The following is a 13,500-nucleotide window of genomic DNA, read 5'->3' on the forward strand; positions in this document are numbered from 1 at the left end:
TGTTTTCCCTGGAGCATCGGAGGCTGAAGGGTGACCTGATAGATGCTTATAAAATCATAAGGGGCATTGATAGGATAAATAGACAAAGTATTTTCCCTAGGGTGGGGAGTCTAGAACTGGAAGGCATAGGTTTAGGATGAGAGGGAAAAATATAAAAGAGACCTAATAGACAACCTTTTCACTCAGAGGGTGGTACGTGTATAGAATGAGCTGCCAGAGGAAGTGGCGGAGGCTGGTATAATTGCAATATTTAAAAGGCATCTGGATGGGTATGAATAGCAAGGGTTTGGAGGGATATGGGCCAGGTGCTGGCAGGTGGCACTAGGTATGTCAGTTAGCGCAGATGGTTAGAGCGTGATGCCAATATCGCCAAGGTCGTGGGTTAAATCCCTGCACTGACCAAGCGTTCCGCTAAAAGTTTGGGTGGCATGATGGCTCAGTGGTTAGCACTGCTGCCTCACAGTGCCAGGGACCCGGGTTCGATTCCAGCCTTGGGTGACTGTCTGTGTGGAGTTTGTACGTTCTCCACGTGTCTGCGTGGTTTCCTCCGGATGCTCTCGTTTCCTCCCACAATCCAAAGATATGCAGGTCAGGTGATTTGCCCATTGTGTTAGGTGCATTAGCTGGGGTAAATATAGAGGAGGGGAATGGATCTGGGTGGGCTACTCTTCTGAGAGTCGGTGTGGACTTGCTGGTCTGAAGGGCCTGTTTCCACTTTGTAGGGAATCTAATCTAATCTAATCTAGATTGGGTTGGGATATCTGGTCAGCATGGACGAGTTGGACTGAAGGGTCTGTTTCCATGCTGTACATCTCTATGACTCTACGTAGAACTTTGTTGAATGCTTACTGAAGTCCATATAGACAACCTCTTCTGCTCTGCTTTCATCAATCTTCTTTGTCACTTCTTCAAAAAACTCAATCAAGTTTATGAGACACTATTTCCCACGTACAAAGCCATTCTGACTATCCCTAATCAGTCTTTGCCTTTCCAAATGCATGTAAATCCTGCCCCTCAGAATCCCCTCCAACAACTAGCCCACTATTGACCTAAGGCTCACTGGTCTAGAGTTCCCTAGCTTTTCATTACAGCCTTTCTTAAATTGTGGCACCACACTGACTGGCAGCCAAGCTCTGATACATTACATTTGAGATTTTTGGTTGAAGGTCTGAAGCCATCAATTTCAGCTCCTCCCACAAACTGCAATCGGTTACCACTGATTTCCCCACCAACTAAAACTGAAGACAACTTTGGTACTCTGTTCAACCTCAGTTTAGCTTCAGTATTTATATCCTTTCCATCTTGAATAACATTCCATAATTGGTTCCAATTCCACAACATTGCCTTGAAGTTGTCAGATTTTAAAAACTAAAACTAGTTGGCAAATATCCATTGAGGAGGAAATGTGGTGTACTCACCTGGGTTCAGCTTATATGTGACTCAAGTTCCACATGAATATGGTTAACCCTTAACCGTTGAGAAAGATACTTAGCTACATTTAACAGATTTAAAGAATGCTGGGCAACAATTCAAGGAAGAAGCCCAATAGCATCTTCTCAGGATCACTAGAGTTGGGTATTAGTACCAGCTTTGTCAACATTACCCCACATTCAGAGAACAATACGAACAATTCTTAGTGAAGAGCCTCTAGCTATTGAAGTAACCTTTCCAAACTTCTGTAAGTTATCTTTCAAATACATTTTCTCAAGACCCATTTCTTTCACCAAGCTTTCTGCAGTGCTCCCTAAACTCTCTCCCTCTCGTTCAATATTGTGGTTACTTAGTGTTCTATGAGCAGACAGATAAGCTGCTGTTGCTGTTAATAAAAGTATTCAGGAGACCTTTTGTGGCTTGAAAAGCAGATCTGTGCGATCATCCAGTTCGAGAGAGGTGTTTCAGAGGTGAACCTCTGTTCACCACTGTTTTTAACTCCTAACAGTGCAGCTGAGGTCAGCAACAAGTAGTCTGGAAATGTGGTATTGAATCTGCTTCTGCAATAGTATGAATTGTAAAACACAACCAATCTCAATTCTGGTTTCTGGGAAGAAATATACAAGCAATGTCAACAATTCCACTGGTGACTTTACTCTTAACTATTCATTTAATTGAAACCATAAACTCTTCAAAACACATTAAAGCTACCATTTTCATGATTACAAAAGTCAAGTTTGCATGACTTGAAATTTTTAAGTTTCCTGTAGCCAGTCAGTTTGGTTAAAATTATAGCAAAATTGAGATAGCTGATTAAATCTTTTAAAATGGCATTTGAGGGAGGATCATAATTTATTTTGATCGTTGGTTTCAGAGAAATTCATCTCTTCCATGCCAAACTATGAAAACCTACACTTGCTTTTTGAGAAACAAAGCATCAGAGCTGAGAAAAAAAACTGATAATCTAAACATTCCATCAGCTTTAGATCAAGTTATCAACCATTTAATTTAATATCGTTGACACATGAACAAATGAAGTGTACTCTGATAAACAAACTCTGAAGAATGCATTCAATTTAGGTCACGCTGCCCTTGACTGAAAGTGATCTCTGTGCTGATAATGTCGGACCACACATCAGGAGTGGTGACCAGGTGACTTTCGAGGATCTTTGAACAATGAACTAATCAGTGCAACTCTCTTGCTCTTTAGTTATGGGAGTCTTTTTCCTTTTGAAATGATTGTAGATGCTGTTACCACCTTTTCAGGCAAGACAGTCCAGATACTAATAAAGTAACTCTGGGGGCTAATCTTCCTGCCAGTGGAGACAGTTAACTCTTTCAACTTTATCAAACATGTTCATAATTCTGGGATGTGTAGTGCTGGAAAAGCACAGCAGGTCAGGCAGCATCTGAGAAGCAGGAGAATCAACATTTTGGGCATAAGCCCTTCATCAGGCATCCTTTTCCACCAGCACTACATACTTGACTCTGAGCTCCAGCATCTGCAGTCCTCACATTCTCCACGTTCATTATTCTGAGCACCTCAATAAAATTTCTCCTTAAACATCTCTGCTTCAAGCAAAACAAACTTGGCTACTAAGTCATGCTGGGTGGCATTGTGGTACATCTGCTCTGAAAGGCTTTTTAAATATACATTCATGGGCTGTGCCGTACATCATGTGTGGTACTACCATTGTGCTAAATAGGAAAGACTTCAAACAGATTGAGCAACTGAAAACTGTCATGGAAGCTCCATAAATATCCCCAGCTCCAAAAGAGCTGAATTTTGAGGGATTGCCCAGCACAGCAGTACAAAAGAAAAGGCTGAAACATTCGCAGCAATCTTCAACCAGAAATGCTGAGTGAATAATACATCTTGGCTTCCTCTAGACGGCCCCAGCATCACAGATGCCAGGCTTCAGTTAATTCAAATTGCTCCACGTGATATCAGAAATTGGTTAAACACCTTGAATACTACAAAGGTTGTGTGGCATGACAACATTCCAGCAATTCTATTGAAGACTTATGGTCTAGAATGTGCCACACTCTTAGCCAAGCTGCTCTAATACAGATAGAATGCTGGGATCTACCTGACAATGTGGAAAATTGCTCAGAGATGTCCTTGTCATAAAAAGCAGGATAAGTCAAACCAGCCAATTATCATGCCATCAGTCCATCCTTGCTTATCAGTAAAGTGATGGAATAACCTGCTCACTAATGCATCATTTGGGTTCCCCCAGGACTACTCAGCTCCTGACCACATTACAGCCTTGGTTCAAACACGGACAAAAGAGCTGAATTCCAGAAGTGAGGTGTGAGTGACATCACCTGACATCACGGCCATATTTGATGTAGTATAGCATCAAAGTTCCCGGTAAAACTGGAGTCAACGGGAAAACTCTCAGAAAAACACTCTGCTGGTTGGAACCATGCCTAGCACATAGGAAGATGGACATAGTTGTTGGAGATCAGTTTTCTCAGTTCAAGAATATCTCTGCAGGAAGTCCTCAGTGTCTTAGGTCCAACCGCCTTCAGCTGCTTCTTCAATGATCTATCCTCCACCACAAGGTCAGTAGTGGGGATAATTGGTGATAGTTGCACAATGTTCTGTACCATTTGCAGTCCATGTCCAAATACAAAAAGACATGGATAATATGTCTAAGTTGGGTTGAAAAATGGTAAATAACATTCACGCCACACAATTGTGGGCAATGACCATCTCCGATAAGAGATAAAGTAAATGTCATCCCCTGACATTCAATAGCATTACCATTACTGAATCCACCGTTATCAACATCCTGGGGGTCACCATTGATGAGAAACTGAAGTGGACAAGCCATATAAATAAGGTAGCTATGAAAGAAGGTCAGAGGCTACAATACAGCAGGATAGCAGTCAATTATAGTGCTATGGTCACTAGACTAGCTTGTCATTCCAGATTTTATGAATTGAAATTTTAACAGTTACTTATCCTGAAAGACCTCAACGTTGACTCTGGATTCATGAGGTTTCACTGTATCAAGATAAGCACAGGCAAGGAAACCCCTTGCTGATTACCCCATAACTTTGCCTGGGTCTCTGGATTACTCGTGACAATACCGCTAAGCTATTGCTGTCCCGTGGCATTGCTAAAACTAAATTCAACTGTGCAAGTTGTTGTGTTCACAAGTTCAATAAATATTGATGCACACTGTAGAGGGAGGGTCCAGATTGCCATGTTATAGTGCTGTAATGTAAATATCAATGGTTTCCTTGAGTGCTGTATTCATGAAAAGATCAATGTCAAGTCAATGGAATGGTTTTTTTTCTAGCAATACTTATTATTGGAGATGTGGCCAGTTTCCCATTTTCTTCAGTATTTTATGATCGTTCCACTTTTTTAATTCCAGTACAGTATTGCAAATTCAATTCTTGTTCATTTTCTCTACCACATTCATCTGCGAAAAACAAGGGACATGGAGACAGACAGGGAAACCATGCAGAAACAGCTATAAGTCATTCGATTTTCTTTAGAAAACAGAAAGCTGAGGGGAAATCTGACAGATATCAAAAGGGTTTTGAGGTAGATGTGGAAAAATGTAGGTATTTATAAGATAGTCGAAAATAAATTGACCAGAAAAGTCACAAAAACACTGAAGCAAAGTATATCCTATGACAAGTAATTGTGAGCAATCAAAAATGTATTTGATCAGCAACTAAATCAGCACATCAGCTGTGCTGACAGTTTAACTGGGAGTAAGTTCAAGTAGAGCATAAAGCCAGCATGAACAAACTGAATCTAATTGTCTCTCTCTCTCTGTTCCGGATGGTCTATATAACTATGTAAAATGGGTACAAAACATACCATATTTGTAGCTTAAGGGTGGAATGAACATTAGTCTTTATTTAGCACAATGTTGTGCCTTTTCAGTAGCCTGAATCGTTTTGACACAAACTCTCCTGCCAATTTCAGAATGCTTAACTATGCTCTTATTTGCCAAAATAAAGTTTTTAACTGTCTTTGGGTATGAAAGAAATACAAAGCTCAACTGGAAGATTATCACAGTTCATGGGAAATATAGTAAAGTTGAGAATAGATCACCAATGGCAAAAGGATAGTCTTGATGTTCATGTTTTCAAATAATATTCGAACAAAACATACAAAAAAAACTTTTCCTTCATTGTTAGAGCATTACACTGTCTTGATGCAAAGAGATTCCATGAAGTAATGAATGAACTTGAAAGTGATTAATTCAACAGAATTGGCTCAAGAAACTTAGGTTTTAATTTCTCAAAGATTGGATCAAGATGCAATATACAAAAACATCTTCAAAAATATTAAAAGCAAGCAGCTTGGACACCGACATTTTGAAAGTACAGAGCATCCTTATTTCTGCATTATGTAACTCTTCTCAGCATATTACAGTTTCACTAAACTCTGATCCTCCAAATCTCAGGGTGAGACAAAATGTTCCCAGACTTGGGCACAACTAAGAAAATTATAAATTTGATCTACATAATACCTTTCACAACATCATGGGTTTCCAAAGAAGTTTACAGCCAATTATGTACTTTGAGTGTAGCCACTGTTGTAATGTAGGAAACGTGGCAGCGCATACTCTCACAGCAAAGACCATGAAGCAGTAATAAAATAATAACTAGATAAGTGATTTATAATGTTGGCAGATATTGGTAAAGAGATAAATTGTGGCTGGGACACTGGCTAGGATAACTCTGCTCTTTAGAATAATATGTTACAGCTTTTCATTTGGATTCCAAAAGGTAAAAAAATCCGAACTATTGCTTGTCTTGATTCCTCTCCCAGGCTGCTAATTCAGGAAACTCAGGTTCAAGTCTAGTATCCTGTTCAACTGGAACTGATCATCAAATCTCTCATTTTATCCATTATCAATACAATTATTACCAATTTCCATAACACTACCTAGCTTTGTCTTTGTGTCAATTCACAGCTGCTAAAACTCACATAAGAAACATAAGGTTAGGTTTAGGAGTAGGCCAATCAACCCATCCAGTCTGTTCCATAATTCAACAGGATCATGGCTCATCTGATTGTGGTCTCAACTTCACTTTCTTGACTGTCCCCAAAAACCTACGACTGTCTTGGTAATCAAAAATCTAACTAATTCCGTTTTAAATAAATTCAATGATTCAGTTTCCATTGTAAGAGAAAAGCATATCTACATTTTCATTACCAACAGACTTTTCCTTAACACTCATTCTTGCTGACTTCCTAAGAACCACTGTATAAACACTCTCAATTTATAACCTCTCAAGTGGTTGCAGTCAAATTCTTTCTTTAAAAAAATCTGAAATTAAAATCCTTAATACTCTTTCTTAATTTCTCCATGTCCTTGTGTCAAACTATATTTCCAACCTCTTCTATCAACATATGCCCAAGCCCAATATTTCAGTCCCCTCATCATTGGTAATCACTCACCAATAGGTAAGATTGTCCATCTCTGAAATTCCGTGTCATTGGTCATTAGTGTGGCTAATGAGACCAATCCCAAAGCCACATCTCAGACCACACATTTGGCAGGTGTTACCAGGAGGTGGGAATGATCCTTGGCCTTGGGATTGTCAACATTCCTTTCTCTGGTTCCTTTTCTGTACTTCCTCTTGCCTTCATGTGTTCTCAAAGAATTGTGTCCCTTCATAAAGGAGTTTCCTCTAAGTCAGTTTCTTCTGAATGACAGTCTCTCATGTTTTGATATCTATGTTGTATTTCTTGAGGGAATCCTTCAGGGAGTCTGAAGAGTTTCCTCTGGCCTCCTCTCACTCAAGTGCTTTCCTTGAGCTGGGCAAAAAAGATTGGCTTTGGTAGTCAGAACTCAGCATCTTAAGCACATGGCTGGCCCAACAGAGTTGGTTTTGGATAATCATGACCTAGATCCTGGCGCTGCTGGTTGCTTCAAGGATGTTGATGTTGGTCTTGGCCTCAACCTCAAGAAGAATTCAAATCCTTTACCAATCTATTCCAAGTCAGGTTTTAGTCCATCCCTCCATTAAGATCAATGGAGAAATCCTCCCAAAAGTAGAGGATTTTCCTTACTTGGGAAGCTACTCTCGTCTAAGGCTAACACTGGTGCAGAGATTCAACAGCACAAACAATCTGCTGCCTTCGGACAACTACAGATGAGTGTCTTTGATGACTGTGACATCTGTATTGATACCAAGATCCTGTTATAAGGCGGTCATCCTTCCGACTCTCCGAAACTTGGACTCATCCTCTATAAATGGCATCCTGTCAACTTTCCTTTGCACACTACACTCCACCAGTCCTGGCATAATTTTCACTGCCTTAACAATACCTTCTGCTATTGATCACCTCTTCCATTTCTTTTTTTCTACTGCTCAACAACCATTTCTTCACAAAGGCTATCATAATGCTCACCGTGTTAAAGACACTATATTAAGACAACTATATTAGGTCAATTGGAACCCATTTCAAGGGTAATAAAGCGTTTATTATTAAATCACATAACCCAATACAAACACTTCAGGAAGTCAGAAATATCAAAGTTAACATTAGTATCTAAACTGCGCAATTTTTTACGTAATGCTTCAGAGTAACACTGGATATTATTCTTTCATAAATTCTTTCCACTGGAGCCTTTTCACTAACAACTTGAAGTACAAATGACTGATTCATCTAGAGGCTATACAATCAGCACTCATATAGATTCAATACGTCTTCAAGCTAATGTTTAAAGTTTCCCTCCGTGATCTCCAAAATTTGTCAATACACAGTATAGTAGGCTAGAGACTTAAAAAAAAATATATAAAAGGAACTTACCAGGAACTTCTCTTCTTGTTCAAGCCATCGTTGATCCTCCTCCATTTCCTGCTGCTGCCTTAACAACTGCTCTTCTATTACATTTGTTGGGAGCATTTGTCCCATTCCACGCATATCCAAAGTGCCAGAATCCTGAAAGTTTAATTAAATGCTTACATGCCATGCTATATTAGTTCATACTCATGCAATACAAAATTATTTAAGATATTGACTGAACTGCAACAGTACTGGTACAACCATTGGCAACTCTTACATTTGTGAGCAGTTTTCACCCTTTCCCAAATACATAATATAGCTGGAGCCAATGTAACTTCAGATCCTACAACAAAAAAATCAGTAACATTTCTTTACTTTGTAATGACATGATAGCTTGAAAATCTATTACACCAATAAACCAAATAAAATTGAAATTTGGCCCGTGCTGTAATAAAATTATTTAATAAAGTTGCATATTATATGTAATATCACAACTGAACTTAAATGGGTAATTAAACACAACACTCGAGGTAATGACACAATCCAAATTCAGAGGTTATATCACTGTTTTACAATTCAATTAAAAATAACCATGATTTATTTTGTTTTGATTGCTTGAGAAGGATCTAAAAATATGTGGTTCTGTCAAATTCAAGAGATGTCTTTTCCAGCTTCTGAATTACAATGGACATATAATTTTTTCGAAACACACCACCATGATTTGATGGTGTTTTTTTTTCGTCAAATGTCAATATCTATGGCATTGCTTGAAGGACAAGCTATCAGCTTTATTCCAATTAAGCTTCAATGAATCGAATGCCTTGTCTGCACAATTATATTACCTCCAGGTTTTGTGGCCAAATTGGAATATCCTGAGGTCTATGGTGATTCCAGGAATCATGAGCATCTAATACACTTGCCTGTGCAGTATATATACTTCCAGGCATGGGCGAAATTCCATGTGAACCAGTATATCCAGAAACCTGTTAATAAACACAATTAACTGAAATGATCTATAGTAACTACAGCTACAGATTAGTTCAATTCATTGTCAAGACAGCACTTTGAACATGGAATAAACCAATGGATTTCAGAATTCAATATTAGTTATTATGCTTAGTGGCTTGTAACAAAATTCCTGTACAAATCAACCTGCTTGAAGTACAGTAGAATTAGTGCTACAAGATGATGTTTCCTTTATGAGTATTCTGTAGAAAGCACATGCATGTTACTATGATGATATAACAGAATGGTTATTGCTGCAATAACAGACTAATTGTCCATGGTCTCTCTCAAGTATTAAGTGCTTCATTTAGGCAAGTTTAAAACTCCATGCTTTGCTATGGGCTAGGTTAAGATTCTCCAACTGATCCAGTCACAACCCTGAATAAATGTATCAAGGTCATCACCACTCACTGAAATTAATCTTTGTTACATTTATATTTAGCTGATTCAAGTTATAATGTTACCATGTGTCACAAATTCAATGGTATTTTCCCCTCCAAGTATTTTACATTTAAGAGAATGTGATATCTGTTATTTACCTGATAATGGTTATGCTGCACCATATGTTGTGGACTGGGAAAGAAACCATCACTGGATCTTGGACTTGGGTAGCCTGGTCTACTGGGCTATTGTAGTCAAACAAAGGAAAGAAATACACTGTAAATTATATCTGCTATTGCAGGTGAACACAAAGACCCAAATACTTGCACAGATCAGATAATTTGAAGATGGTACAAAATGTGCTAAGTGTGAAAGAAAATTGGTCATTTCAGACAGTTGGCTGGAATATTCCATTTTAGCCTACAAAGTTTGTGGTTAATTTCTGTAAGTAATCTTTGTACAATTTACAAGAAAATTTGACGATTAGCCAAAGTCAAATTTTCATCAGATGCAGTTAAAGTGGAGAATTGGCCATTGTAGAAAAACAGACACTATCCATCACAATTATCCAATGTAGCTGGAGGCAAATTTACCCATTAATTGCAGTAATTCTCACTTGCTCCAAGTAAAGACCAATGATGATGGTCAAAAAAGATCATATTTCAACTTTGCTGTCCTTAATTTGTTTATCTTTAGAAGCGTACAGAGGATAACAAGAAAAGATCACTGTCTGTTTAAAGTAATCTCATTAAAACAAACATACATTTTGAATGTATGTGTTTTAAAATGTCATCATGCAAAGTTTTGAATGGTTTCTTTCAATGTGCTAAAATATCATTGACTACTGAGATAGTCTAAAAAATTTTCTTGAAAGAAGCCTATATTTTAATGATATGTAATGCCAAATGTACCTGTCAAATTTCTTTCAAAGGAAAGGATTCTCACCTAGCCATGTGTTAATTGTTGCAGTGCCATTAAATAGTCTTCACCACAATTTTTTGAATATTTATTTAACAAGACAACAATAACTTGCACCTTTAATGTATCAGTTGTCCCAAGTCCCTTGAGTGAGGCACAGAAAACAAACTTAAATGGCAAGCCACATACTAGAGATGGTGAGGGTTGATCAAACAGTTGGCCAAAAATGTGGGTTTTAAAGAAGTAGAGGCAGACAGCTTGATATTGGGCCAAGGCCAGTGTATGCAAGGGTGATAATGGTGAGGACAAAGAAAGGGAGGATGCACAAGAAGGCAGGGTCGAGAGGGAGGTGTTATGGAGGACAGGAGTGATGTGTTGAAAACTTGGTGTGGGTGGGGATATGGGCAGCAGAGACTGGGTTGAGCTGAGGTTTAAAGAGGGTGGAGAATGAGAATGAGAATGAGCTAGGAAAGCTTTTGAATAGTTTGGTGTAGAGATGAGAAAACCATTGAATAGGAATGCCAATGGGGAGTAAAGCAGCAGGTAACATATGCAAGTGAAGGAGACAGCAGTTGACATGGAAGTCAGTAACATAGTTCATAATCAAGTAAGAACACAGACTATGAATAGTCATTTCAGCAGCAGGGGGCAGGTTGGAGATGGATTCAGTTGTGAGGGTCATGGGGAATTTGGCCGAAACAGAAGGCAACGGTCTGGTCTTTCCAAACTTCAACAGTAGTAACTGTGCGCATTTAAAAATTAGTAATAAGTGCATACACAGTAAAGTCTTAACTAGTCATTGTATTGTCAAATCTGTGATCTGACAACTGCCAACACAACCCAAGGAGGAAGGGGGAGGGAAGGAACAAACTCACATTTGTAATATCTTATAAATCCTTAACACATTCCAAAGCATTGGACAACTAATTCTGGAAGCGTAGTTACTGCTCTTATTGTATTTAACTCTGTTATTATTGTAGTGAATTGCACCAGCCAAGTTGCTCGAAGTATGATCCCATACCAAATTACAGCAATTAAACTAATAACAGCTAACAATAAACATTAGATGATTTGCTCCACTCATCTCAATCCTAAACATGAAATGTATTGCTCAAGTTTCAGTGCAGTTTCTGGAGTTGGTTTCTTCTTTGTTTAGTTTTACATTAAACAGTAACAGATATAAGACAATCTTGAACAGCCAGTTAACCTGAAGTTAAATGTCATTCTATCATGTGAATTTATCGTGTATCACAGGAGAACTGAGCACTGTGAATCAAAGTCATGATGATATATGAACAAAAATGCTAATTATCCAAGGCTAAAAAGATAATTATCAAATGTATCTTCCATGGTAACAGAGTGATTTCAGAGGAGAATCAGGCAGGTTGGGGAATGGACATCCTATTAGTTCCCACTCATTTTATGGTCCTACTGAAGTTATATTTTTGGTCCATAGAATCAACAGTAAAGGTAGTCTCCAGCTTAAGGAGCTTAGATAAAGGGGATAATTGGGCCACAGCAGGTAGATGGAATTTAGTTCTCCAAAAACGCATTCTCTGCTTCTTTGAATATTTCAGTGTCTATGTCTACCAGTTAAGTAGTAATTACATCAACATCTCCAATGACAGAACTCCAATAACAATATATAACATTTAATTAGCTATTTTCAAGGACTTAGAATGGTACAAAGTAAAAGAAAATGTATGTGTGGACTTAAGATTTTACTCTAGTAATAAATTTGTTACATGAAATGGATTAAAATTGTTGTACAATTTTCTGCTCCATCCATGTCAGCACACAAACTAACTTTCACTTTCGAACAAAATATGCGCATGCTGAAAACTCAACTGGATTTCCAATGACAAGGTCCAGGAACACTTATGGATCTTGTAGGCAAAGTAGCAAAATAACAATCAAGATAAAACCTTAAAAATATATAACACAATCAAGTCTGCAGACTTATAAAACAAGGTGAAGGGTTAAATAATGGGCAGTTCTTTTCATAGATATGGCTTGAGCAAAGAACAATGGAAAGTTAGTGTGGGTTACAGGCTACATTCAAATCACAACAAAAGCTAACCAGATGTCTTCAGATCTGATTTGTATAATATAATGAATTTAACTTAATTGTTATTGGTTACATAACGAAGATTCAGACAAAAGTCAAGTTGCTTCTGGAAACAGAAACTACAACCAACTGCACTGAACAAACAATCTAGAACTTCAGCCTATCAACATGGGTTTGAATCCCAGTTAGATGGTGATAACTTGAATTCAATAAAAATCTAGAACGAAAACCTAGTCTAATGGTGACCATCCAATTTTTAATCAATTTATGTAAAAATACATTTGGATCATTAAGGATGGAAATCTACCATTCTTATCTACTCTGGCCTATATGTAACTCTTCATACACAGGGATTGGCTGATTCCACTCAGATGGCAAAAATGCTGGTCTAGTCAGTGACATCTACTTCCCACAAACAAATAAAACAATCACTGAGCTAGAAATTCTTCTGCACATTACATGGCTAGTAAATGAGGTGCAGTTATTTTATGCTCTAGCTTTGAAGTGAAACACAGTCCAAAGATGTGTAATTTAGGTGAATTGGTCATGATAAATTGCCCATAGTGTCCATAGATGTGCAGACTGGGTGGTTTAGCTATGGGAATGCATGGTTACAGGGATGGGTGTGGGGATGGGGTCTGGCTGGAATGCTGTTTGGAGATTCTGGATTAGTGGTGCTGGAAGAGCACAACAGTTCAGGCAGCATCCGAGGAGCAGTAAAATCGCCGTATCGGGCAAAAGCCCTTAATCAGGAATAAAGGCAGAGATCCTGAAGGGTGGTGAGATAAGCTAGAGGAGGGTGGGGGTGGGGAGAAAGTAGCATAGAGTACAACAGGTGAGTGGGGGAGGGAATGAAGGTGATAGGCCAGGGAGGAGGGTGGAGTGGATAGGTGGAAAAGAAGATAGGCAGGTAGGACAAGTCATG

The 13,500-nt window shown here is 38.4% G+C and overlaps 1 protein-coding gene across 17 annotated transcripts in view; it reads right to left on the bottom strand.

Moving 5' to 3' along the window:
- Nucleotides 1–13,500, bottom strand: part of ptk2aa (protein tyrosine kinase 2aa) — a 414,515-nt gene that overhangs the window by 42,462 nt on the left and 358,553 nt on the right. For 14 of the 17 annotated variants that reach the window (XM_043687800.1, XM_043687797.1, XM_043687810.1 and 11 more), the window contains 3 exons: nt 9,748–9,834; nt 9,046–9,186; nt 8,228–8,359 (listed from right to left, as the gene is read on the bottom strand). In XM_043687800.1, coding sequence (XP_043543735.1) covers nt 8,228–8,359; nt 9,046–9,186; nt 9,748–9,834 — 360 coding nt within the window. The remainder of the gene's footprint in view (nt 1–8,227; nt 8,360–9,045; nt 9,187–9,747; nt 9,835–13,500) is intronic. The other 3 variants (XM_043687812.1, XM_043687813.1, XM_043687801.1) reach the window with 2 other exon arrangements.

Source organism: Chiloscyllium plagiosum, chromosome 4, assembly GCF_004010195.1.
Source record: "Chiloscyllium plagiosum isolate BGI_BamShark_2017 chromosome 4, ASM401019v2, whole genome shotgun sequence".
Taxonomy (NCBI): domain Eukaryota; kingdom Metazoa; phylum Chordata; class Chondrichthyes; order Orectolobiformes; family Hemiscylliidae; genus Chiloscyllium; species Chiloscyllium plagiosum.